Raw genomic sequence first — 24085 nt, 5'->3', positions numbered from 1 at the left:
GAATCTAACTAACGTGTTTCTTTCAGATGAACAAGTTACTTACCTTCGGTAACGATGTATCTGTAAGAAACATTAGTTAGTTAGATTCCTCACCGACCCACCCATCCTCCCAGTTCTGCGAACTGACATCTAGGGTTAAGGCTATCCCTTTCAGGGCCCTAGAATTTTTTGGCACCAGTGTCGGTATCTTGCATGGCTCTGCGTTCCTGGCGCGGAAGGCTATGTACAAGAACTGACGTCAGCGCGCGAGGGCGGCGTCTAAGTACTCCGACGACGTCATTCCGGCGCACGACGCCGACGACGGACGCGGAGCCGCAGACGACGCCTAGCGACGCGCAAGGGGTATTGCTGACGAAAAATCTTCCGGATCCAGTCTGACGCCTGGGGATATTCTAAGGTGAGGAATCTAACTAACCAATGTTTCTTACAGATACTTCGTTACCGAAGGTAAGTAACTTGTTCTTTAGGTTGGGTTCTTACCCACTGGTCTTTTCTGCCAGTGATTTCTGCCTTCATGCGTGTTTCTCTACATCACATCCTTCACCAGGTCAGGATGTCTTCTTCTGTTTTACCTGTTGTTTCTCCACCCATTCTCGCAAATGATTGGTGAGCCGATATATACATGCACGTCCTGGCACCCTGGTTTCTTTTCCAGTGTGGAGGTTTGTCATGTCCTTCTCCCCTCCCCTTTATCCATTAGTTTAGGGCCTATTTGACTCCGATATTGTCAACTGATCAAATTCAGTGTGTGTGGTTGCACATTCTCTGTTGTAGAAATGTTGTCACTTGCCGTTACTTCATGTTGCTCAAGTCTTCTTATTGATTTCCATGACATTCATGTGGTGGCAGACTGCTTTTTGTTTCCCATAACATTCATTTTCTGTTTTGCTTTATAGGAGGGTATCCTTCTTTGTTTATGCAAGACTGTTTCTATGAGGCGAGTTCTCTGCTCTCACCCTTCAGTCACTTACGTTATGTAGTGTTTTTCTCTAAAATGCGCAGTGATGTTTCTCTTCATTTTATTATTTATTACCATTGTCGTCTTAAAAGATGTTTGACCCTTTTTTGGCACACTGCTCCCACACATTCAGTTTTAGTATTGGCTCCGCGTTGTGGTCAGGGCCGGACTGGGAACCAAAACCGGCCCTGGCAAAGTGCTCGTTGTCCAGGCGCACACCCAAGTCCTTTACAACATCTTTAGGGGACGGGGCAGAGCCCAATTCCTCTGGCCACCAGCTAGGGGACCATCTTAGTTTTGCCTCACCAAACAGCATGATTTCTGATTTATCAGAATTTAGTTGTAAAAAGTTTTCCCTCATCCAATGCGCAACTCCTTTCATGCCCTCAGAAAATAAGTCCAGAGTAAGTGGATTTGCTTTGTCGAAAGACATCAAAAGTTGTGTATCATCGGCATAGGATATAGGGTCAAACCCAAGCCGTCTAAGGTATCCTGCCAAGGGGGCTACATAGATGTTAAACAATGTAGGGCTCAAACAAGAGCCCTGAGGAACCCCCTTGCTGATACCGGTGGTTGACGAGCGATAGGGACCAAGATTGACAGTTTGCGTCCTGTTGGTCAGAAAATCAGTCAGCCAACTTAGCGCTTTACCTCTTACACCCATCTCCTCAAGTCGGGTGATGAGGACCTGATGAGATATGGTGTCGAAGGCAGCAGACAGGTCAAGCAGGACCAATATCACTGCCTGACCCTTATCTGCTGCCATTCTGATGTTGTCTATAACCTCTACTAATGTAGTCTCCGTACTATGTTTTGGGCGGAAACCGGATTGTGATTCATCCAAGCAGTGGGAAGATTCAATAAACATGGAAAGATGTTTGTTGATATGTTTTTCAAGGAGTTTGCTGAGGAGGGGGAGTAAAGAAATGGGTCTGTAGTTGGTAAAGTCCTCAGGTGACAGCTTCACGTTTTTCTTAATGGGAACGACCTGGGCTGCCTTCCACTCAGCCGCAAGGACACCATCCTCCAGTGACTTATTAAGGATAGCACAAATAGGACTGGCGAGCGAAGCTGACAAAGTAGCTGCAATTTTGGCAGGCATAGGGTCTAAAGGCGAGCCAGATTTGGTACTTTTTAGGAGAGCAGCAACTTCCGATAAAGTGCATAAAGGGAAGGTATCTAGGATGTGTAGTGTCTCCTTAACGGAGATAGAGTTTAGGGGCTGACTGGGGCAAGGCCTAATAGTCGAGGTAATTTTTTGATATATTTTTTCAATTTTCTGAGACAAATAATTTGCTATATTGTCAAAGAGGTGTTGTGAGGGAGCAGCATCAGTATTACAAGCTTTTGGATTGGTAAATGTATTTAATATTTGGTAGAGCGTACGAGTGGAATTTTCAGCATTGTCAATCTCAGTCGCAATATGCGTTTTACGGGCAAGCCTCAAATTTTTGTGATAAATTGTTAAAGCATTTTTGAATAAGACTTTATCATTTTGATTGTGTGAGAGGCGCCAGGTCCGTTCCAACTTTCTACAACAGGATTTCTCTGTTTTCAGAGTAGGTGTGTACCATGGGGCTTGCACGCGTTTAAGAGGGTTGAGTGATAATTTAGATGGAGCTAATTGGTTGATAGCTGCCTCAAGGTTAGCATTCAAAGCTGTCACTTGGTCCTCTATGTCATCCAACCCATTGAAACGTGGGGGGGTAAAGAGATCCTGAAAGGATTGAGGAGTAACTCTATGCCACTGTCTGAAAACTCTGGTGGGTCTGGTTTCATGTCCTCCTAACTCCTGTTTGCTTAGGATTGAGAAGTCCACCAAATAATGGTCAGACCACTCAAGAGGGGTCGTCGCATTGTAGCGGATGTCCGAGGAGTTGGTTAAAATAAGGTCGAGCATGTGCCCGGCCTGATGAGTGATATTTGTATTTATAATACTTAAACTTAAAGTAGATAGGTCTGCTAGTAAGGAGTGAGTTTCCTTGTTGCTAATATTTTCTCCCTGGACATTAAAGTCCCCAAGTAATAAAAAGTTATTGGTGGAAATTGCGTGCGGAGAGATTATTTCCAGTAGTCGACTTGAGAAGTTAGATAAAGGTCCCGGTGGTCGGTAGACCAAGGCGCCTTTCCAACAGAATTGTGAATGTAAGTCAATTCTGAAAATCATTCCCTGGTGGCTCTAGATTGTCCCTGTGTAGTAAAGTGCAGTGAAATACTTTCCACAAAGTAAAACTTTAAAAAATTGCTCTTAGCACCCTCGGCGCCCGTACACAGTTCAACAGTTCCTAGGTGAGTTTAGCACATGGTTGTGAGAAAGTGGCTCTGTATATACTGTTACCAAATAGGTACAGTGTGCACAGAGTCCACAACCCCCAGAGGTTTGGCAGAGGCTAAAGTTAGATATAACAGTACTCTCTAAAGTGGTAGCTTGGCAGAGCAGTAAGGCAGTATCAGAGGACAGTGTAAAATATTTGTTGTACACACTCAGTCAGCACATGGTCTCACACACTCAAGAACTGAACTCTAGGCTAATGGTTTTTATAAAAAAATATATGGTTGTTTTATTTTAGAACCCACAATAGGTATCAAAATAAACTTTCTCAGAATGAGATGCTTTAGTTAAATACTTTACAATAGGCAATTGACTTTTGCAGGTAATAGTTACAGTTTGTTGCAATAGGCAACACAATTTCAAACACAATAATACATTGAGCTCAATGGGAATTTTAAGTTACATGCAAATGATTACTTTCAAGATTACTTTTCTTACTTCAGGACTGGATCCTAGATTCAGTCCTGGGACAGTTCTTGGAAACAAGTGAGTAAATTCGTTTTAGTTACTGTTGTGATTTTTAAGCAATATTTTGCTATTTTAAAAGTTGACACTTAGAAACTTTTTCTGATCAAATTATCAATGTTATCCTATGGAAGGAAATTCACTTATCAGGTAAGTGGGGTTATGGGTACTTTTTCTAGGTCAGTGTTGGATCCTAGATCCAGCACTAGTGTACCACCTGTAAGCAGTTAAGAAACTGCGTTTAAGTTATACAGGCGATTTTTAAGGAATATTTATAAGTTTGCAAAATCGACAGAAGAAATTTCATAGAAAAACAGTCAATGGTTCCCTAGGGAAGAAAATTCAAGTTACAGGTAAAGTATGTTCTCATTACTTTTGTAATCCAGTGCTGGGCTCCTAGGCTCAGTACTGGAACATCTATCTAAAACAGGTAAGTAATTACGTTTTTGCAGTTGGCACGATTTTTAAAGAATATTTGTAGTTTGCAAAAATCGATACTTAGAAGAAATTTCACAGAAAAACAGTCAATGATTTCCTATGGGAGAAAATTGAGTTAGAGGTAAGTACGGTTGTGAGTACTTTTCAAGGTCAGTGCTGGGCACCAAGATCCAGCACTGGTATCTCTCCTAATAGCAGGTGAGTATTTCCGTTTTTGCTACTCGGTTGATTTTAGGTGAATATTTTAAAGTTTTGAAACTCCACAGAAGAAATTTCTGAGAAAACCAGTCAATGTACCCTATGGAAGAAAAGTGAGTTATCGGCTTTAAGGTAAGTACTCGACTGGCAGAGTTAAGGTTCTGGGCACAGACTCAGGGGTCTCCCAGGGTCAGGTAAGTGCAGTTGTTACACCCTCAGCGGCACAGGGGCAGCCGGTGCAGAGTGAGTTAGGCCCAATGTTATCCTATGGGAGGCAGGGGGGCCTTAGTTGGTGGCTGCTGACTAGCAAGCCACGCGGCTGTGGGAGCTGGGCTCCTGGTCACTTGCTCAGGGCAAATGGGGAAGTAGGTAGGCGTAGAAGTTACACTGCCAGGGCCACTCGGGCAGCTGGGTGCAGTGTGCTTTTGAGCCTTCGGGCGCTAAATGGATTTCAGTGGGAAATCTCCAGGTGGCACCACCACTTCGAGAGGTAAGTTGGGTAGTTGGAGGATAGGTAGGTACCCAGGAATTGGGCACAGGGGGCCGCAGGGCGGCGGGGGCAGGGGTGCCTTTTGATGTCGGGAAATATTACCCTGTGTTGATCGCGGTTGGGGGGGGTACCTAGTTCTGAGGCTGCAGGCGTCGTCGGGAGCATCGAGGTGAGTCCTTGGGTGCCGGATTCGGCGTCACAGTCGACGGGGGGATGTCCTCGGGGTCTTTGTTCACTCCGGCACAGGCCAGGCTGGCGGGTGCAGAGTGTGCAGGGTTCGCGGTTCCGGGCTGATGCCAGGGGTTAGAAACTTGCTTTGAGCAGAGCCACTGCTCATGGGAGTCCTAGTCTTGGTAGAGTCTCAAGGTGGTCAGGTTCTCCGGGGTTTTTGAGGTTGCTGACCACTGAAGGCGCCAGAGTTCCACAGGAGCAGGTTCAAGGATCAACGGGCCGGTAGGGCTGGGGCCAAGTCAGTTGATGTCGTCCTTTTGTTAGCAGCTGCGCGGCGGGTGTTCTGGTTTCTTGATCTTGCTTGTTTTCGAATCGGGATGTGAGGAAGGAAGGTTCAGGGTACCCCTAAATACTAAATTTAGGGGCGTTACAGGAAGGTAAAGGGCAGGGACCACTGGGTCCCTGCCCTGGGGTGGGTACACACCCTATCCTGGCACTCTCCTGTGGGAGGGGGGCAGTGGCCTAGTCCTGATTGGGCAGGGCTCCCCATCTTCAAGACGGCGAGAGCCCGGGGACGTGCTTCACCTCGCCTCTCCCACCTGAGGGGTGGGGTTGGCAGAGGCTGGCACACCCCCTGTCCTTCCTTGGGGTTTCCGGCCAGTCTTCACCGACCCCCCCCCCCCCCCCCCCCCCCCCCTTTGAAGCTTCCCTTGCCCATCCTGGGGGAGGAGACTTTGCACCTCACCCAGGATGTGCATTGTTGCAGGCCCAGGAGAGCAGATGGCTCTCTACCCAGGGGTCCAGCAACCTGTCTGCTGTGTGGCAGCCTAGGCAGCCCCTCAGACAAGATGTGGATTGTAGGCTAGGTTCAGGGGGCATCTCTAAGATGCCCTTTGTCGTGCATCTTACAGTAAATCCCACACTGGCATCAGTGTGGGTTTACTGTGCTGAGAAGTTTGATACCAAACTTGTCAGTCTTCAGTGTAGCCATCATGGTGCTGGGGAGTTTGTGGTGACGACCTCCCAGCCCCATATACTCTTAATGGCAGCACTGCACTTACAGTTCCCAGGAATGGACCTGGGTACTGTAGGGGCACAGGGCTCATGCACCTGTGCCCACACCTCTGGCATAGGGCACTCAGCTAGAAGGGTGACTGAGGTATGCCAGGGCAGTGTGTGTTGTGGGCATGGCACACAGGGAGGTGTGCCTTGTCGACTCTTTGTTTTGTTCTGCACCCAGACATTCAGCCTTCAAAGGCAGTGTGTGTGTGTCAGGGTACAGGGCCTCTAAGGGTGGCACAATAAGTGCTGCTGCCATTAGGGTCCTTCTCTGGTCACAAGGCCCTGGGCACCTAGGGTACCATTTACCATGGTCTGACAGGTGACCAGAGATGCCAATTGGGTTTTGGCTGTTAGGTAGTTTTTAGGAAAGGAACACAGGCCATGGGCATCTGATTGACAGGAGCCCAGGGCACAACAAGGAAAAGTGCATCAGTTATCAGGAAAAAAAAGGAGGGGTGGGGGGGTTACTGCAACAGAAACCCAATTTCTTACAATGGTTTACTTCAAAACATGATGGATATCCTTTCTGTCTTATTACAAGTGCCTTAGGATATAATGCACTTGTAATATGGAGAATAGGATATGTGTTTCGCTTGTAACAGAATAATATCGCATGCGACAAACTCTGAATCAGGCCCTAAAACACTCCTACACAATCTACCTTCCTTCAACATTCTCTTTCAATTGTTCAAGTTATAGACTAAGTCTGAAATGTAGGAGCTTCATTAGGTAACCATTTTCCCTCTATGACCATAAAACCTACTTCTTCAGCTCCATCTCCTCAGAAATATCTGGTCCTTCGTCTCCCAAGAATAGAGAGCATTGACACTGAAAGTCATTATCAATAGCACATAGGACTATGGCAACAGCATCATCGGTGGCTCACCAAAACCGCCCTGAACAAATTGTACATCTTTCCAAAGGCAGCTACATGATTGGCAAAGCAAATCAAAAACTGTGATCACGTGTCAACATGATGGTGTACTTTTTATTGCCAGCCTGTAGAGGTACTTAATATTTTAAAAGTAACATGCCTAGTACATACAATCTTCTCAATACCCCATGCTGTTGAAAGAAAACTAATGTATGTCCTATGCAGAGCAATTATATCTGTCAAACAATGCCCTTAGATAACACTCAAATTCAAGCTGTAAGGGTTGTCAAAGTTGTTTTTGTAATTTCTCTGCTGGAATCAACTACCAATTTACCTCAAGGGACAACTTTGCGGTTCTGCGAATGGCTAAAACTACTATCATTGCCATGTGCACTTCAGTTCTGTTCTATCTTTACAGCCCTCCTCTTACCCTGTTACTCCGTTTGTTTTCTTCTTTGCAGCTCTAACTTCAAATATATATAATTTATGGTATTGTCTTTTTTCAGGAACAGAAAAGTTTTATCAAGCTCCTTCCATCCCAGGTAAGAGCTTTCCCCATTTATACAACAAACCTTTAGGAGAGCTCTCAAAATTTATTTAATTTTTATATAAAATGTTTTATTTTCATTTATATCTCGTTCTTTATGAAGATTACTGTATTACGCAATGTGACCCTGCAGTGATCAACTCAAAAGAAGACATGGGCTTTGAAAATATATTTTTCACGTATGTTACTATTCTAGTTACGTCGACTTTTAGCTATTGTATTGAGGCACATTAGTTTTTTGCCAATCATAGGTGCTCTCACTGCTCTAAAAAGTGAGGGCATATGTAAACCGCCATATTTGGGTTCCACCAAGGTCCGAGACTTCAACTAGGGAACTGAATAAATAATAGCACATAGGTTGAATGAAAAGGTTGTTGAAGAATGGGGGATAACCGAGGGGTGTGGGAAAGCGAGTAATACAAAGAGAATAGAATTTCGTCCCTCAATTGGTGTCTCTAGATTCAGTAAGAAATTTGACTAAATAATTAGTGGACATGTTGGTAGAGGGTATTTCTCTACTATTCCAAGTGTGGGTTTCATCAATGGGTTACCCCTACCTTAGTACCCGCTCAGGGATCATTAAAAAAAATGATGACTCTATCAGGTGGTGTAGGAAGCTGGCTTTCCATATAGTGCACTAAAAGTACTTACACTGTGTGGAGTCCAGTGGAGCCCCAATTGGCTTACAGAGGCTAAAGTAGATAATACTAACGCTTTCTTTTGTGGTAGTGTCGGCGAGCAGTTAGGCTTATCAGAGGGTAGTGGAAAGCATTTGTTGTACTCATAGAGGCAATAAATAAACACCTCTTTTTATATATGTTGTAAAACCAAGAACCTTGTTCAAAGGTAAGTACTGTTTTCGTTTAGCAATATTCACAATGAAATACATTGTTCAAAGTTATGCGCCTTTATACACAATGCAATCCTATGGGAAGAAAAAGCATGTATGCATAGAGGGTACTTACTGTCAGTTTGAAGGGTTCACCTTCGAGGCGTGGGTTCGTAGTGGGCCAAGGTCCAAAGTACTGCCAGCAGACCTTCGGGAAAGGTCCGGGTTTAGCATGGTGCTGGTGAGGTTGGTAGCTGTGTGTGATACGGAACTGGGGGGCCACCTGAAACCAGGCTGCACAGGGGGACTTGGGAACAAGTCAGATAGCTCCAAAATGGGGGATTGGAGCAAGAGGGCACAGCCAGTTCTTAGGTTCCCAGGCCGGGAGACTTGGGTGCCGAGTGGCTAGGTTGGCTGGGCTGGATGCGCAAAAATGCACCTTTCTGTTTGGGACAAGCCTCTGGCAGGGGCAAAATCAGAACGGCTGGCCACTCACAGAATGGGTCTCAGTGATGCTGACGTCCTTTGGCGGCTGCTCAGTCATGATGCAGTAGGAATCCGGACTGGACTCGCACTGTTGCTGTGTGGTGCAGGGCGTCCGGTAACCCGGGGTTGGTGCTACACAGCTCCGGTTGGTCCTCGTGTCTTCACACTCGGTAGGGAGACAGATCGGACCTTCCAGAGCACATGTACTTTCTCCTGGTTGTCTGCAAGATCGGTGGAGCCAGGGAGTTGCAATGCAGTGGACCGGTGTAGGAGAGTAGGGTCTGCTATCCTATGGTCACCCCAAATTTTTGCTTTTTGCTTCACTGGTTTTTGACATATTGAGGCTGTGGGCCTGTTAATCAGACGCTCAGCCTGCGGTTCTCTCTACTAAATTGACACTATGCACTCTAGGTGCATAACCAATTGGAATTGGATCACTCTGTCAGCCCCTGTACCAGTGTACACTAGGTACCCAGGGCCTTGGTGTATCTAAGGCCTACCAGGGGCTGAAGCATGTATTGTGCCACCCCTGGCCTGGCCTAACAAATTTGACACAACTGGCTGATCACTCAGCTGGGGTAAGTTGGTGTAACCACCTCTTACTTAGGTGTAGTATACCTATACCTAACCTTAAATGGGACACATGTTAACCTATAAGTCACTCCTATGGCAGGCCTTAACAATCCTGAAGGCAGAGTGCTTGGTTCCATGTGAGATGGTGCTCTGGCATGAGCTGAGCCTGCCTGAGTGGTCGGAACAACTTCCTTCTACCGTTTCCAGATATCGTCATACCATATACTCTTAAGTGCATTATGAACCTCGCGGTTAAATGCTATCTTTGGTTTGGCTTTATCAAAACATGTCGAGTAAGGTGTCATACGAATTGGAATACTAACCCCTTGCCAATTCTGGCGACGGGGTTAGCATTCCACCCTTCTAGAGGGACACGACATGTACAGAACCTGAAACCCGGGTAAAATCAGACATAGCCTCAGCTCCACAAAATGGATGCTGCCACCACAGACACAAGTCTGCCCTCCTGCTGCTGGGAGTCCTTCCAGCTTGGGAGACGTTTCCAGCTTGGGAGACGTGGACAAAGGGTTTCCTGCCAGGGGAGGTGCGTGCACCACCCCAGACAGGATTTTGTGTATTCGTCAGGTAGGGCTTGAATAGAATCAGACATGCCTGAGGCTCACAAGGAGCCTCGGTGCATATGCCAGTTCAAACCGGTCCTGGGGCACACCAGCCCCAGACCTGGGGCAAGCTGGACAAAGGATTGGGGGTGTAACCACCCCCCTTCCTGGTCCCACCCTTAGGGAGGGACCTAGCAGGTAGTCCGGCCCCTAGAATCCGCTTAAAGGTAGGAGCTGTGTCCTAAGACGTCAGACATCCTGGAATCAACTTACTACAAAGAAGAAGACGGGAACTTTGACGCTCTGCTGCACAGAGGACAGAAGGAAATCTCCCCTATGGTCAGGGAGTGACCATCTTGCAAACGCAAGTACCATCCAGCAACTCGACGTCTGCTTTGCCGCCGCCTCCTGCCGGAGCCCGAGCCCAGAGACCGACAAGACCTGGACCTCCAGACCTCTCACCGCCCGATCCACAGTCCCTGAAAAGAAGGAACCCGTGGAGGCACCGAGACACGTGGAGCCAGCCATCTTGAAAAGACACTCGACAAGCTGCAAGCGCGACAACAGAGGCTCCCTCCAAGTTGTGCTTTGGGTCCTGAGAAGATCAACATCCGAGCAGCATCTGCACCAAAGGTGAACCCTCCAGCATCTCCACGATCTGCGTGGGGTCCCTCTGCACTTTGCATCTCGACGCGCCTGCCCGGTCCCTGCCCCGTTGGCTAGTGGCCATTTTGGCGATGAACTTTGAAAGCTACGACGCTGGTCTGGTTGCTCCAGACTGGCCCCTGCTTCCATCCAAAGGAGCAGCCCCTCTGACCTTGCTGGTCCGAGTAAACAGCTTTCTTCCAATCCTACGACTCCTGCCTTTGCCAAGGCTTGTTTGCTTCTTTCGAGTCGCAGACACCGCCGACAGCGAGAGCCTGCGTGGGACAGCTCGTGAACCGACTCCTGGACGTCGTCTACCTTCAGGGACCACGTGGCTGCAGAGACAAGCTACACCTCTTCACCTGTTTGCACCCGACATCGCCTGGTACCTACCTGGTGCCACGCCGGTCACTGGCTAGTGACTGTGAACACTGTCCCCTCTGCTTTCAGGTCTTCTACAACTCCGATCCACCCTTGGATCCACCGCATCTCTTCTGGACCGACCGCCTGCAGCACCTTTGTCATCAGGCTCCATTGAACAGATAGACGAAACCCGACGCACTTAGAGACCTATGCACCCGCTTCCTGTGGGTGAGGTAAAGCTGGCACTCCGTTGCCCAACTGTAGAGAAACATCTCTAGTGTCTGTGTTTTAAGTCTTAAGTTCGTAGTCCATCCAGAAGACCCTTCTAGTAGTAACTTTTGAACTTTTACGCACCCATTGAAAACCTATGGGAGCCCATGTGTAACTTTCCTCACTGCACACGTGACCCGTGGACCTCCTGGTACTTATACCACTATTTTAGTATATGGTTTGAGCGGCCACCAGGGCCTATCCATATAAAGTGCAACTTTCGTATATTGTGATACTTTCTTGTTTAACGATTTGTGCTCCTGTGCTCATAAAGAGTCTAGGGGATACTTTGAGTAATAAATACATATATATTTTGGATATATATCTGTGTGGTGTCCTTTCATTGGCATAAAGGGTGGGTTACATATGGTAAAACAGCTTGCTTAACACGCCTAAACGAGTTTAGCCTGAAAGACTGCTTAGCCTACGCTACCCCTAGGGCAGCTGGTCCGAAAAGGTTGACTTACAACCACACCATAAGGGTTGCTTGGCATGGTACAAGGTGGTCACTTTAACTAGTGAACATCATATAGCAGGCCAACTTCTCACATTGGTGAGCAGCGGTTGGATTTGAGCTTGCTGTGTTTTACCTCTGTAATCTCTTTGTTACCAATTGAAAGATCATACAGGTACCTTTAGGTACATATAAAACAAGAATAGTTATATACTTAAGTTCTACTGAACTTAGTTGTTGTAGAACAAAGGGAGTAGCACACCCTGACTACAACTACTAGATAGGTTTAGTAGGAAAACCCAAGTGTAGGTAGTTGCAACACATCCACCCACACTTAAGAGCAATGGCTGGGGCAGAGGGGTCCAATGTACCCATCTCTGTCGAGAGTGACCCCCAGAGGGCACCAACCATCTTTGCTACCCTAAATCAAAATGAGCTCAGGCAGTTGGCAAATATCAGGGGCCTTAAACAGCCCAGGAACCCTACCTCTGCTGAACTCAGAGAACTCTTACAAGCTGATGAAGATCAGAGAGCTCTCAAGAAAGCCTCCCAGTTAGACCCCTTAGGGATAGGAACAGGAGGCCCTCCTTCTGAAGATGCTACTGAAGTACCCCTTTCCAACAGTCGCCCCCTAGTTGAGAATCAGACTACAGATGATGAGAATCAGCATAGGGACAGGGATGGCCAAGGGGGTGAATCTGACAGTAGTAGTAGTTCTGATGGGAGAGATAGTCCAGTGCCAGGTGCTATACCTGGCTCAGCTAACTTAAGACTACTTGGGACTGACAATGGGTTCACCCCATTGAATCTCCCTAGTGGACTTAACCAGGGGTTTGGGAGACAGATGAATCACTCAGGTGACTCTAATGCTTCTCATGCCTCTAGAGGCTCTCAAGGTCACTCCAGAAGAAGGATGACCAGCCCTCAGAGGAGGGAGCATGAGGCCAGAATGAAGGAAGCCCAGCTGAGGATCAGGAAGCAGGAGCTAGAAGTAGCCCTGATGGAAGAGAAACTGAGCAAGGCTAGGCAACCTAGAGAGGGTGGGTCTATACCCACTGGTGGCAGCACTGTCCCTAGGGACAAAGATAGGGTCTTTGATAATAGGAACCTGTCCAAGGTTGTGCCCCCCTACAAAAGTGGGGATGATATCCACAAGTGGATGACTGCTCTTGAGAGAGCCTGCAAAGTGCAGCAGGTTCCTGAAGACCAGTGGGCCACAATCTTATGGCTCTCCTTTGAAGGTAGAGGCAGAGATAGACTCCTCACTGTTAGAGAGGAGGATGTCAGAAACTACAGAGCCCTGAAGAGTGTCCTGGTTGATGGGTTAGGCTTAAACACTGAACAGTACAGGTTAATGTTCAGAGATACCCAGAAGACACAGACTCAGGACTGGTCTGAATATATTGAATGTGCCACTAAGGCTTTGGAGGGTTGGTTGCTGGGAAGTAAGGTGTCTGATTATACAGGATTGTACAATTTGATGATGAGAGAACAGATTTTAAATAACTGTCAAAACCAGCAACTGCATCAACACTTGGTTGACTCAGATCTGACCTCTCCCCAAGAATTGGGAAAGAAGGCAGACAAATGGGTCAGAACCAGGGTTAAGCAAAAGAACCAGAACCAGGGCCAAGGGGGTGATCAGAAGAAAACAGACCAAAAGGGTGATCAGAAATCCAAAGACCAGAAGTCTTCAACAGGGCCCCAAACTAATACTAATGAGGGTGGGTCCCAACAATCTAAAGGAAAGAAGAAAGAAGGTCCAAAGAAACCCTGGTGCAATTCTTGCAAGAATACAACTCACTGGACTAGTGATTGTAAGAAGGGTGGAGCCCCCAACACTGTTGCCCCTAAGGTACCTGCTCCCAGTACTACTGTTAGCAGTGTTGGTCCCCAGACAAAGGGTGTAGTGGGAATCACTATGGGAACTGAAGGAGATTCTGACTTAGACAGAACCCTGACATAGGCAGTCTTGATCTGTGATGGGGACATGGATTTGTCCCTGACTGTGAGCCCTAGTAACCTGGGCAAGTACAGACAGACTCCTTTAATAAATGCAAAAGTGGCTCAAGCCTACAGGGACACATGTGCCAGTGTCACTATGGTGACACCAGGCTTTGTGGATCCTGGACAGTACATACCAGGTGAGAATTACCTGGTGACCAATGCCAGCAATGCCACTACTTCTCATAGTGTGGCTATTGTTAACTTCTCATGGGGAGGGGTAACTGGCCTCAAAAGGGTTGTGGTTAGTGCAGACCTCCCAGTAGAATGTTTGTTGGGCAATGACCTAGAGAGTTCTCTATGGTCAGAAGTGGAGTAGAGGACACATGCAGAGATGTTAGGTATATCACCACATGTCCTTGCTGTGACCAGGTCACAGGCCAAAAAGTGCCTTACTGAACCTCAGGTCTTGGATCCTGGAACAATGGACCAAGCACCTTCCAAGAAGAAGAACAGGAGGGTTAAGGCTGTGCCTTCCCCCTGCCTCCAAGTGATGATCAGCCTTCCCAGGAAGATGACCTAGAGAACCCTGAAGGAACTGTCCCTGAAGAGCTTGAACCTGATCAGGTTGAGTTTCTGGGGACAGGGGGACCTTCCAGGGCTGACTTGGGGCAGGCTCAGTTATCCTGTCCATCTCTTGAACCCCTCAGACAACTGGCTGCTGCTGAGGCTGCTGGGAATGCTCTAGGTACCCATAAAGTGTATTGGGATGGTGGGCTCCTTTATTCAGAGGCTAGAGACCCAAAACCTGGTGCAACCAGGAGGTTGGTTATACCTCTGCAATTTAGGGGCTTCCATCTTACCTTGGCCCATGATATTCCTCTAGCAGGACACTTAGGCCAGAACAAGACTTGGGACAGGCTTGTCCCTCACTTTCACTGGCCTCACATGAATGAAGATACCAAGGAGTTTTGTCGCTCCTGTGTGACCTGCCAAGCCAGTGGCAAATCAGGTGGCACAACAAAGGCCCCCCTAATACCACTACCTGTGGTGGGGGTTCCCTTTGAAAGAGTGGGGATAGATATAGTGGGTCCCATGGATCCCCCCACTGCATCTGGGCACAGATTTATACTGGTGGTAGTGGATCATGCCACCAGGTATCCAGAGGCAATTCCCCTTAGGACCACTACAGCTCCTGTTGTGGCCAGGGCCCTGCTGGGAGTATTCTCCAGAGTGGGGTTTCCTAAGGAGGTGGTTTCTGACAGAGGTACCAACTTCATGTCAGGATACTTGACAGCTATGTGGAAGGAATGTGGTGTCAACTACAAGTTCACCACCCCTTATCACCCACAATGCAATGGGCTTGTTGAGAGATTCAACAAGACCCTAAAGGGTATGATCAAAGGATTACCTGAAAAGCTCAGGCGAAGATGGGACATCCTTCTACCCTGCCTTCTGTTTGCTTACAGAGAGGTCCCACAAAAAGGAGTTGGCTACAGCCCCTTTGAATTGTTGTTTGGGCACCCTGTAAGAGGCCCACTGTGTTTAGTGAAGGAAGGATGGGAGTTACCTCTCAAAAAGCCTAAACAAGACATAGTGGACTATGTACTTGGTCTCCGCTCCAGGATGGCTGAGTACATGGAGAAGGCATCCAAAAACCTTGAGGCAAGCCAGGCCTTACAGAAAGCTTGGCATGACCAAAAGGCTGTCTTGGTTGAGTATCAGCCAGGACAGAAGGTATGGGTGTTGGAGCCAGTGGCCCCAGCAGCACTCCAAGACAAATGGTCTGGACCCCATACAATCCTGGAAAAGAAGGGAGAGTTTACCTACTTGGTGGACCTAGGCACTCCCAGGAGTCCCCACAGGGTACTCCATGTTAACAGGTTAAAAGCATATGTTGACAGGGCAGACATGGGCTTGCTCATGGCTACAGATGAGGGACAGGAGGAAGAGAGTGACCCTCTCCCAGACTTGTTGTCTCAGAACCCTGAAGATGGTTCAGTTGAAGGAGTGACCCTTGGAGGCAACCTCACTGAGCATCAGCAGATTGAATGTAGACAGGTTCTACAATCATTTCAACATATGTTCTCACTGATACCTAGTCAAACTGACTGGTGTACCCATGTGGTGGACACTGGTGACAGTCTCCCTGTAAAGAACAAACTTTACAGACAACCTGACCATGTCAGGGACTGTATAAAGGCTGAGGTACACAAAATGCTGGAACTGGGTGTCATTGAGCCCTCAGAGAGCCCCTGGGCTAGCCCAATGGTTCTGGTCCCCAAACCTCACACCAAAGATGGCAAGAGAGAGATGAGGTTCTGCGTGGATTACAGAGGACTCAATGCTGTCACTAGGACAGATGCACATCCTATTCCAAGGGCAGATGAGCTCATAGATAAACTGGCTTCTGCTAAGTTTTTGAGCACCTTTGATTTGACAGCTGGCTATTGGCAAATCAGGTTAGCTGAGGAGTCCAAGGCCAAAACAGCATTCTCAACCCCAGGAGGACACTACCAATTTTTGGTGATGCCCTTTGGTCTGAAGAATGCACCTGCCACCTTCCAAAGGTTGGTGAATCAAGTCCTTACTGGGTTGGATGACTTTTGTGCAGCATATCTTGATGACATTGCTGTCTTTAGCTCCACCTGGGAGGATCACCTGATCCACCTGAAGAAGGTACTTGAGGCTCTGCAAAAGGCAGGCCTCACTATCAAGGCTACTAAGTGCCAGATAGGGCAGAGTAAGGTTGTGTATTTGGGCCACCTTGTAGGTGGAGGCCAAGTTCAACCACTGGAGAATAAGATACAATCCATCAAGGACTGGTCTCCTCCAACCACCCAGACTCAAGTTCGAGCTTTCTTGGGCTTGACTGGGTACTACAGGAAGTTTGTTAAGAACTATGGGTCCATTGTGACTCCTCTTAATGATCTGACATCCAAAAAGATGCCCAAAAAGGTTCAGTGGACAGTAAGCTGTCAAAAGGCATTTGATGACCTGAAGAAGGCCATGTGCTCTGCACCTATCCTGAAAAGTCCTGACTACTCCAAAGAGTTTATTGTCCAAACAGATGCTTCTGAGTTGGAAGTGGGACCGTGCTGTCACAACTTAATGTAGATGGTCAAGACCAACCCATTGCTTTTATTAGCAGAAGGTTGACCCCCAGAGAGAAGAATTGGTCAGCTATTGAGAGGGAGGCCTTTGCTGTGGTGTGGGCCCTGAAGAAGCTGAGGCCATACTTGTTTGGCACTCACTTCAAGATTCAGACCGACCATAAGCCCCTCTTGTGGCTAAATCAGATGAAGGGTGAAAACCCCAAACTGCTTAGGTGGTCCATTTCCCTACAGGGGATGGACTTTACAGTGGAGCACCGGCCAGGTACAGACCATGGGAATGCAGATGGTCTCTCCAGGTACTTCCACTTAGGACATGAAGACGAGACTGGTCAAGGCTAGTTCCCTGCGTTTGGGGGGGGGGGGGTTGTGTAGGAGAGTAGGGTCTGCTATCCTATGGTCACCCCAAATGTTTGCTTTTTGCTTCACTGGTTTTTGACATATTGAGGCTGTGGGCCTGCTAATCAGACCCCCAGCCTGCGGTTCTCTCTACTAAATTGACACTATGCACTCTAGATGCATAACCAATTGGAATTGGATCACCCTGTGAGCCCCTGTACCAGTGTACACTAGGTACCCAGGGCCTTGGTGTATCTAAGGCCTACCAGGGGCTGAAGCATGTATTGTGCCACCCCTGGCCTGGCCTAACAAATTTGACACGACTGGCTGATCACTCAGCTGGGGTAAGTTGGTGTAACCACCACTTACTTAGGTGTAGTATACCTATACCTAACCTTAAATGGGACACATGTTAACCTATAAGTCACTCCTATGGCAGGCCTTAACAATTCTGAAGGCAGAGTGCTTGGTTCCATGTGAGATGGTGCTCTGGCATGAGCTGAGCCTGTCTGCAGTGGTCGGAACAACTTCCTTCTACCGTTTCCAGATATCGTCATACCATATACTCTTAAGTGCATTATGAACCTCGCGGTTAAATGCTATCTTTGGTTTGGCTTTATCAAAACATGTCGAGTAAGGTGTCATACGAATTGGAATACTAACCCCTCGCCAATTCTGGCGACGGGGTTAGCATTTCACCCTTCTAGAGGGACACGACATGTACAGAACCTGAAACCCGGGTAAAATCAGACATAGCCTCAGCTCCACAAAATGGATGCTGCCACCACCGACACAAGTCTGCCCTCCTGCTGCTGGGAGTCCTTCCAGCTTGGGAGACGTGGACAAAGGGTTTCCTGCCAGGGGAGGTGCGTGCACCACCCCAGACAGGATTTTGTGTATTGGTCAGGTAGGGCTTGAATAGAATCAGACATGCCTGAGGCTCACAAGGAGCCTCGGTGCATATGCCAGTTCAAACCGGTCCTGGGGCACAACAGCCCCGGACCTGGGGCGAGCTGGACAAAGGATTGGGGGTGTAACCACCCCCCTTCCTGGTCCCATCCTTAGGGAGGGACCTAGCAGGTAGTCCGGCCCCTAGAATCCGCTTAAAGGTAGGAGCTGTGTCCTAAGACTTCAGACATCCTGGAATCAACTTACTACAAAGAAGAAGACGGGAACTTCGACGCTCTGCTGCACAGTGGACAGAAGGAAATCTCCCCTATGGTCAGGGAGTGACCATCTTGCTAACGCAAGCACCATCCAGCAACTCGACGACTGCTTTGCCGCCGCCTCCTGCTGGAGCCCGAGCCCAGAGACCGACAAGACCTGGACCTCCAGACCTCTCACCGCCCGATCCACAGTCCCTGAAAAGAAGGAACCCGTGGAGGCACCGAGACACGTGGAGCCAGCCATCTTGAAAAGACACTTGACAAGCTGCCAGCGCGACAACAGAGGCTCCCTCCAAGTTGTGCTTTGGGTCCTGAGAAGCCCAACATCCGAGCAGCATCTGCACCAAAGGTGAGCCCTCCAGCATCTCCACGATCTGCGTGGGGCCCCTCTGCACTTTGCATCTCGACGCGCCTGCCCGGTCCCTGGCCCGTTGGCTAGTGTTTATTTTGGCGACGAACTTTGAAAACTACGCCGCTGGTCTGGTTGCTCCAGACTGGCCCCTGCTTCCATCCAAAGGAGCAGCCCTTCTGACCTTGCTGGTCCGAGTAAACAGCTTTCTTCCAATCCTACGACTCCTGCCTTTGCCAAGGCTTGTTTGCTTCTTTCGAGTCGCCGACAGCGAGAGCCTGCGTGGGACAGCTCGTGAACCGACTCCTGGATGTCGTCGACCTTCAGGGACCACGTGGCTGCAGAGACAAGCTACACCTCTTCACCTGTGTGCACCCGACATCGCCTGGTACCTACCTGGTGCCACGCCAGTCACTGGCTAGTGACTGTGAACACTGTCCCCTCTGCTTTCAGGTCTTCTACAACTCCGATCCACCCTTGGATCCACCGCATCTCTTCTGGACCGACCGCCTGCAGCACCTTTGTCATCAGGCTCCATTGAACAGATAGTCGAAACCCGACGCACTTCGAGACCTATGCACCCGCTTCCTGTGGGTGAGGTAAAGCTGGCACTCCGGTGCCCAAGTGTAGAGAAACATCTCTAGTGTCTGTGTTTTAAGTCTTAAGTTCGTAGTCCATCCAGAAGACCCTTCTAGCAGTAACTTTTGAACTTTTACGCACCCATTGAAAACCTATGGGAGCCCGCGTGTAACTTTCCTCACTGCACACGCGACCCGTGGACCTCCTGGTCACTAACTGAAGTTAGCTCCTTGTAGGCCCAGCGATTCTAGAGGCCCTAGGCCTTTTCCCTTTCCTATTCGTGGTACTTATACCACTATTTTAGTATATGGTTTTGCCGGCCACCAGGGCCTATCCATATAAAGTGCAACTTCTGTATATTGTAACACTTTCTTGTTTAACGATTTGTGCTCCTGTGCTCATAAAGAGTCTAGGGGATACTTTGAGTAATAAATACATATATATTTTGAATATATATCTGTGTGGTGTCCTTTCCTTGGTATAAAGGGGGGGTTACATATGGTAAAACAGCTTGCTTAACACGCCTAAACGAGTTTAGCCTGAAAGACTGCTTAGCCTACGCTACCACTAGGGCAGCTGGTCCGAAAAGGTTGACTTACAACCACACCATAAGGGTTTCTTGGCATGGTACAAGGTGGTCACTTTAACTAGTGAACATCATATACCAGGCCAACTTCTCACAACCGGACTCTGCTTTTTGATGGATACATCTGCCTGTGGATTCATCACCTTTTGAATATCTCTGCGCCAGCATTCAGCGGAATCTTTTTTCCTAGCTCTCCTCGCCGACTAGGTCGTCCCAATGCCACGGCTCCGCTCGTGACTCTGCATGATGTCACCGGAGCCATAAGAGGGCCTCGTCAGCTTGGTGACATCAGTTCCTTTTTTTCCGCGTCGTCGACGCGTAATGGTTTTCTGGGACTCTCCACACTGTTTTCGAGTTACTTTGTAGTTTCTTCAGGTTAACTGTAGCTGCACGATGGCGACATCGAGAAAGTTGGGATTCAAGCCCTGTAGAGAGTGCGGGGGTCATATGTCCATCACTGAACCCCATGAGGACTGTTTGTGGTGTTTGTCATCGGACCACGATGTGGAGGGCTGCTCATGCTGTCGCAAGATGAACCTGAAGGCCTTGAAAGAGCATGAGGCCAAGCTCTTCATGTCAAAAGTAAGGAAGGAGAAGAGGGGTCGGAAAAGATCCAAATCGAAGTCAGAGTCTTCGACCTTGCACCCTTCGAAGTCAAGGAAGCACAAAAACAAGAGGAGGCATCTGCATCGTTTGTCGAAGGGAAAGGCTTCAAGGTCACCTTCTACGGAACCTCAACGTCGTGAAAAGGACTTTGTGTCTCCATCGCCTTCGCCATCTCCTCAGGCGACTCCGATACATTCTCCTTCAACTAAAGGTATCCCGGTGCGGTCGCCGATGCCCAGGGGCTCTCCGGCTTCGGAAGGCTTACCGGCTCAGGACGATCCATCTCCTTTGCATGAGTCTGTGCCTGTGGCTCCGCCTGTGGATCCGGCTGCTTCGGCTCCGGGTGTACCTCGTATGGATCCTGACCCTGCTCTGTATCCTCCATTTCCTGGACCAGGGTCAGATCCCTCCCATTTCTTAAATGCTATGTATGGCGTGTTTGCCAAGGCGGCATTCCCCTCTGGAGCACCTTCGGGTCCCGTTGGTCCTCTTGCCTTCAATTTGGGCGTGCCTCAACAATATGCCCAGGCACCCTTCTTGCCTTTTATGCCGACGGCGTAGTCTTGGCAGTTTCCAGCACCAAGGTTTTCGACGCCATATACTCAGTCCCCAGCGCCATCTGGTGGCCCTTCCTCTCTGCTTTGTACAACGCCGATACCTGCATCGGACCCTCCATCGACGTCGGCTCTTGAGCTATCTGCGCCGTGTGTGGTGCCGCCGACGAGGCAACCGAAGTTGCGTTCAAGAAGAGCGCCACAGATGTTGTTGGAGGAAGAACAGCTTCGAAGAGAGGAAGTTGAAGAAGGTGAAATCGAGGAGTCTGTTGACGAATTCAAGGGTCTTCAAGAGGCTAGTGGCCTGGACACCTCCCCGGAGTGGGAGCTTTCTTCCTCAAGAGCCTCACCATCTCAAGAGGTGGCTCCCTATCATACAGTCATTAGAAAGACTGCAGAGCTTTTGGTCTTGCAGTTGCCTACAGCGGAGTACATACCAAAATACTCACAGAGATTTTACATTCCCCGTCTTCTATTATTGAACCGCTGTTGCCGTTTAATGGGGCTTTAACTGAGCCTTCCCTTGAAGTGTGGCGTAAACCTGTATCTGCTCCTGCTGTCTCAAGGTCAGTGGCAAGGAGATGCAGATCTGCTCCAGGAGACCCTGCCTTCCTTTCGGCTCATCCGTCCCCTGAGAGCTTAGTGGTGCAGGCATCCTGTTCTAAACAGTCTACAGTCGCGTTTCCTCAGGATCCTGCTGACAGGGACTCTAAAAAATTGGAACAATCGGACAAGAAATTCTTTTCTTCCTCTAGCATGGCGTTAAAATCCACCAATGCTTCCTGGTTGCTGGGAAGATATATACTCACCCTGATGGATTCTGCTAAACAATTAGCACCCAAGCTGCCTGAGGAGGAACGTGGTAATTTTATGGAGGTTCTGACGGACGCACAGGCTGTGGCTCATCAAGTTATTCAGTCTGGTCTAGACACAGCTGATTCGGTAGCCAGGGTAATGAGCTACTCCATCGTTACCAGGAGACAGGCTTGGCTCTGATCCTCCGCGTTTTCTCCAGATATGCAGGCTACCCTTCTCGATCTTCCCTTTGATGGACCAAAACTGTTGGGAGAGAAGGCTGATTCTGTGCTTCAGTGATTCAAGGAAAGTCCTTAGGGTTGCAAACTCAGTCAAGGGGGTTTGGTTATAGAAAGTATCAAGGATTTGGAAGGTCATAGCCTGCGACAGCCTCAGCAACAACAACAAAACCCTCTTTACATATCCAACAGAGGGAGAAACGGGGGACGCCCACGTGGGTCAACCTGTCAACTCTCCTCCTCCTCCTCTAAGTCCCCAACTCCCCCTGGTAACGCAGGAAAGCAGCCGTAGATCCCCCATCCTGGAGCATGCGGGTCCTGTGGGGGGGTTGTCTGTCCCATTTTCTATAGGATTGGAAATCGGTCACAACGGACCTTGGGTTTTGAATCTTGTAGAGAATGGGTACGCCCTTCCCTTTTGGGAATTCCCTCCTCCTTACCCTCCTTGCTGAGGATTCTGTTCGGAAGATCATTTACTCCTTCTCCAGAAGGAGGTCCTTGCCTTATTGCAAAAAGGTGCGATAGAGGTTGTCCCGGAGCAGTAAATGGGTCAGGGATGCTACTGATTCCCAAAAAGGATGGCAGGTTACATCCAATCCTGGACCTCAGGGTCTTGAAATTTTACCTCAAACAGGAGAAATACAAGCTGCTGACCCTTGCTCAGGTTCTTCAGGTGCTGCAGCAAGAGGACTGGATGGTGACGATCATTTTGCAGGATGCGTATTTTCACACCCCCATCCGGAAGTCACACAGGAAGTATCTCCGTTTCTGATGGATACATCTGCCAGTGGATTCCTCACCTTGTGAATATCCTCTGCGCCAGCATTCCACTGAACTTTTCTTTCCCAGCACTCCACGTCGACGTGGGCGACGTCATAATGCATCGGCTCCGCTCGCGACTCCATACGACGTCACCGGAGCCATAAGAAGCCCACGTCGGCGTGATGACTTCAGTTCCCTTTTTTCCGCGCCGTCGACGCGCAACGTTTTTTTCCAGTGCTCTCTAGCTACTTTGTAGTTTGTCTGTGTTACTGTTTAAAATTTGGTATGTCTTTGACGAGGAAGTCGGGCTTTAAGCCCTGTAGGGAATGTGGAGGTCTGATGTCCATGACTGATCCGCATCAAGACTGCTTGTGGTGCCTTTCTTCGGACCACGATGTGGAAGATTGTGCGTGCTGTAGGAGGATGAATCCTAAGGCACTGAAGGAGAGGAAGACTAAACTCTTTATGAAGAAGATCGGTGAGGAGAAGAGAGGGAGGAAGAAGGTGAAGTCGAGGCGGGAGTCGTCGACTTCGAGGTCGTCGAAGTCGAAGAAGCATCACAAAAAGAGAAAGCATTCTTCTCAACGTCGGTCCTCGAAGACCAGGAAGTCGAGGTCAACTTCGCCCCGTCGGCGTCGAAGCAAGGACCTGTCACCTTCTCCTTCGAAGTCTCCGAGAGGATCTCCTTCGCCGAAGCGGGCTCCAGTTCAGTCTCCGACGCAGTCACCGGCTCCGTCAAAGGCGTCGACTCCGGTTCGAGTGGAGTCGGAGGTCTCTATGGATGAGCAGGAACAGGAAGAGCCTGCTCCGGTGCCTGATGAATCTGCGGCTCCGGTAGAAGACACTGCGGAGCCGACGCCGGAGACTCCACAAAGGGATACAGGGTCTGTTCCTTATCCACAATTCCCGGCTCCGGGTACCGATTCAACACAATTTCTGAATGCCATGTATGGTATATTTAATAGGGCGGCCTTCCCATACGGAGCACCTACTGGTCCCGTTGGTCCAATGGCATATACGCTAGGGGTGCCGCAGCATTATGCTCAGGCCCCCTTTTTGCCCTTTATGCCGATGGCGCCTTCGTGGCAGTTTCCGGCGCCGATTGGGGATCCGTCGAGGCTTCGTTGGATCATCCTGTTTCGGAGCCTTCTTCGATGCCATTGCCGACGCCGTCGGCGCCGCGTCCGGCGCCTCCGACTCCTGTGGCTCCGCCGACCCCGGTTCCTCTGGCTCCACCGACGCCGCGTACAACGTCGACGACGCCGGCTCCCCGGATTCGATCGAGAAGAGAGGCCCAGAGGGTATTGGAGGAAGGAAGGTATAGAGCAGAGGTGGAAG

The 24085-nt window shown here is 49.0% G+C and overlaps 1 protein-coding gene across 3 annotated transcripts in view; it reads left to right on the top strand.

The window, feature by feature from the left end:
• The window catches only part of LOC146811702 (uncharacterized), a 1283263-nt gene that overhangs the window by 43297 nt on the left and 1215881 nt on the right, over positions 1 to 24085 (top strand). For all 3 annotated transcript variants that reach the window (XM_085614524.1, XM_085614523.1, XM_085614522.1), the window contains exon 2: positions 7495 to 7530. In XM_085614524.1, the coding sequence (XP_085470650.1) occupies positions 7495 to 7530 (36 nt within the window). The remainder of the gene's footprint in view (positions 1 to 7494; positions 7531 to 24085) is intronic.

This window comes from Triturus cristatus, chromosome 7 (assembly GCF_964204655.1).
Source record: "Triturus cristatus chromosome 7, aTriCri1.1, whole genome shotgun sequence".
Classification (NCBI taxonomy): Eukaryota; Metazoa; Chordata; class Amphibia; order Caudata; family Salamandridae; genus Triturus; species Triturus cristatus.
The sequence above is the reverse complement of the archived record's forward strand: the minus strand, read 5'-3'. Positions and strand labels throughout refer to the sequence as shown.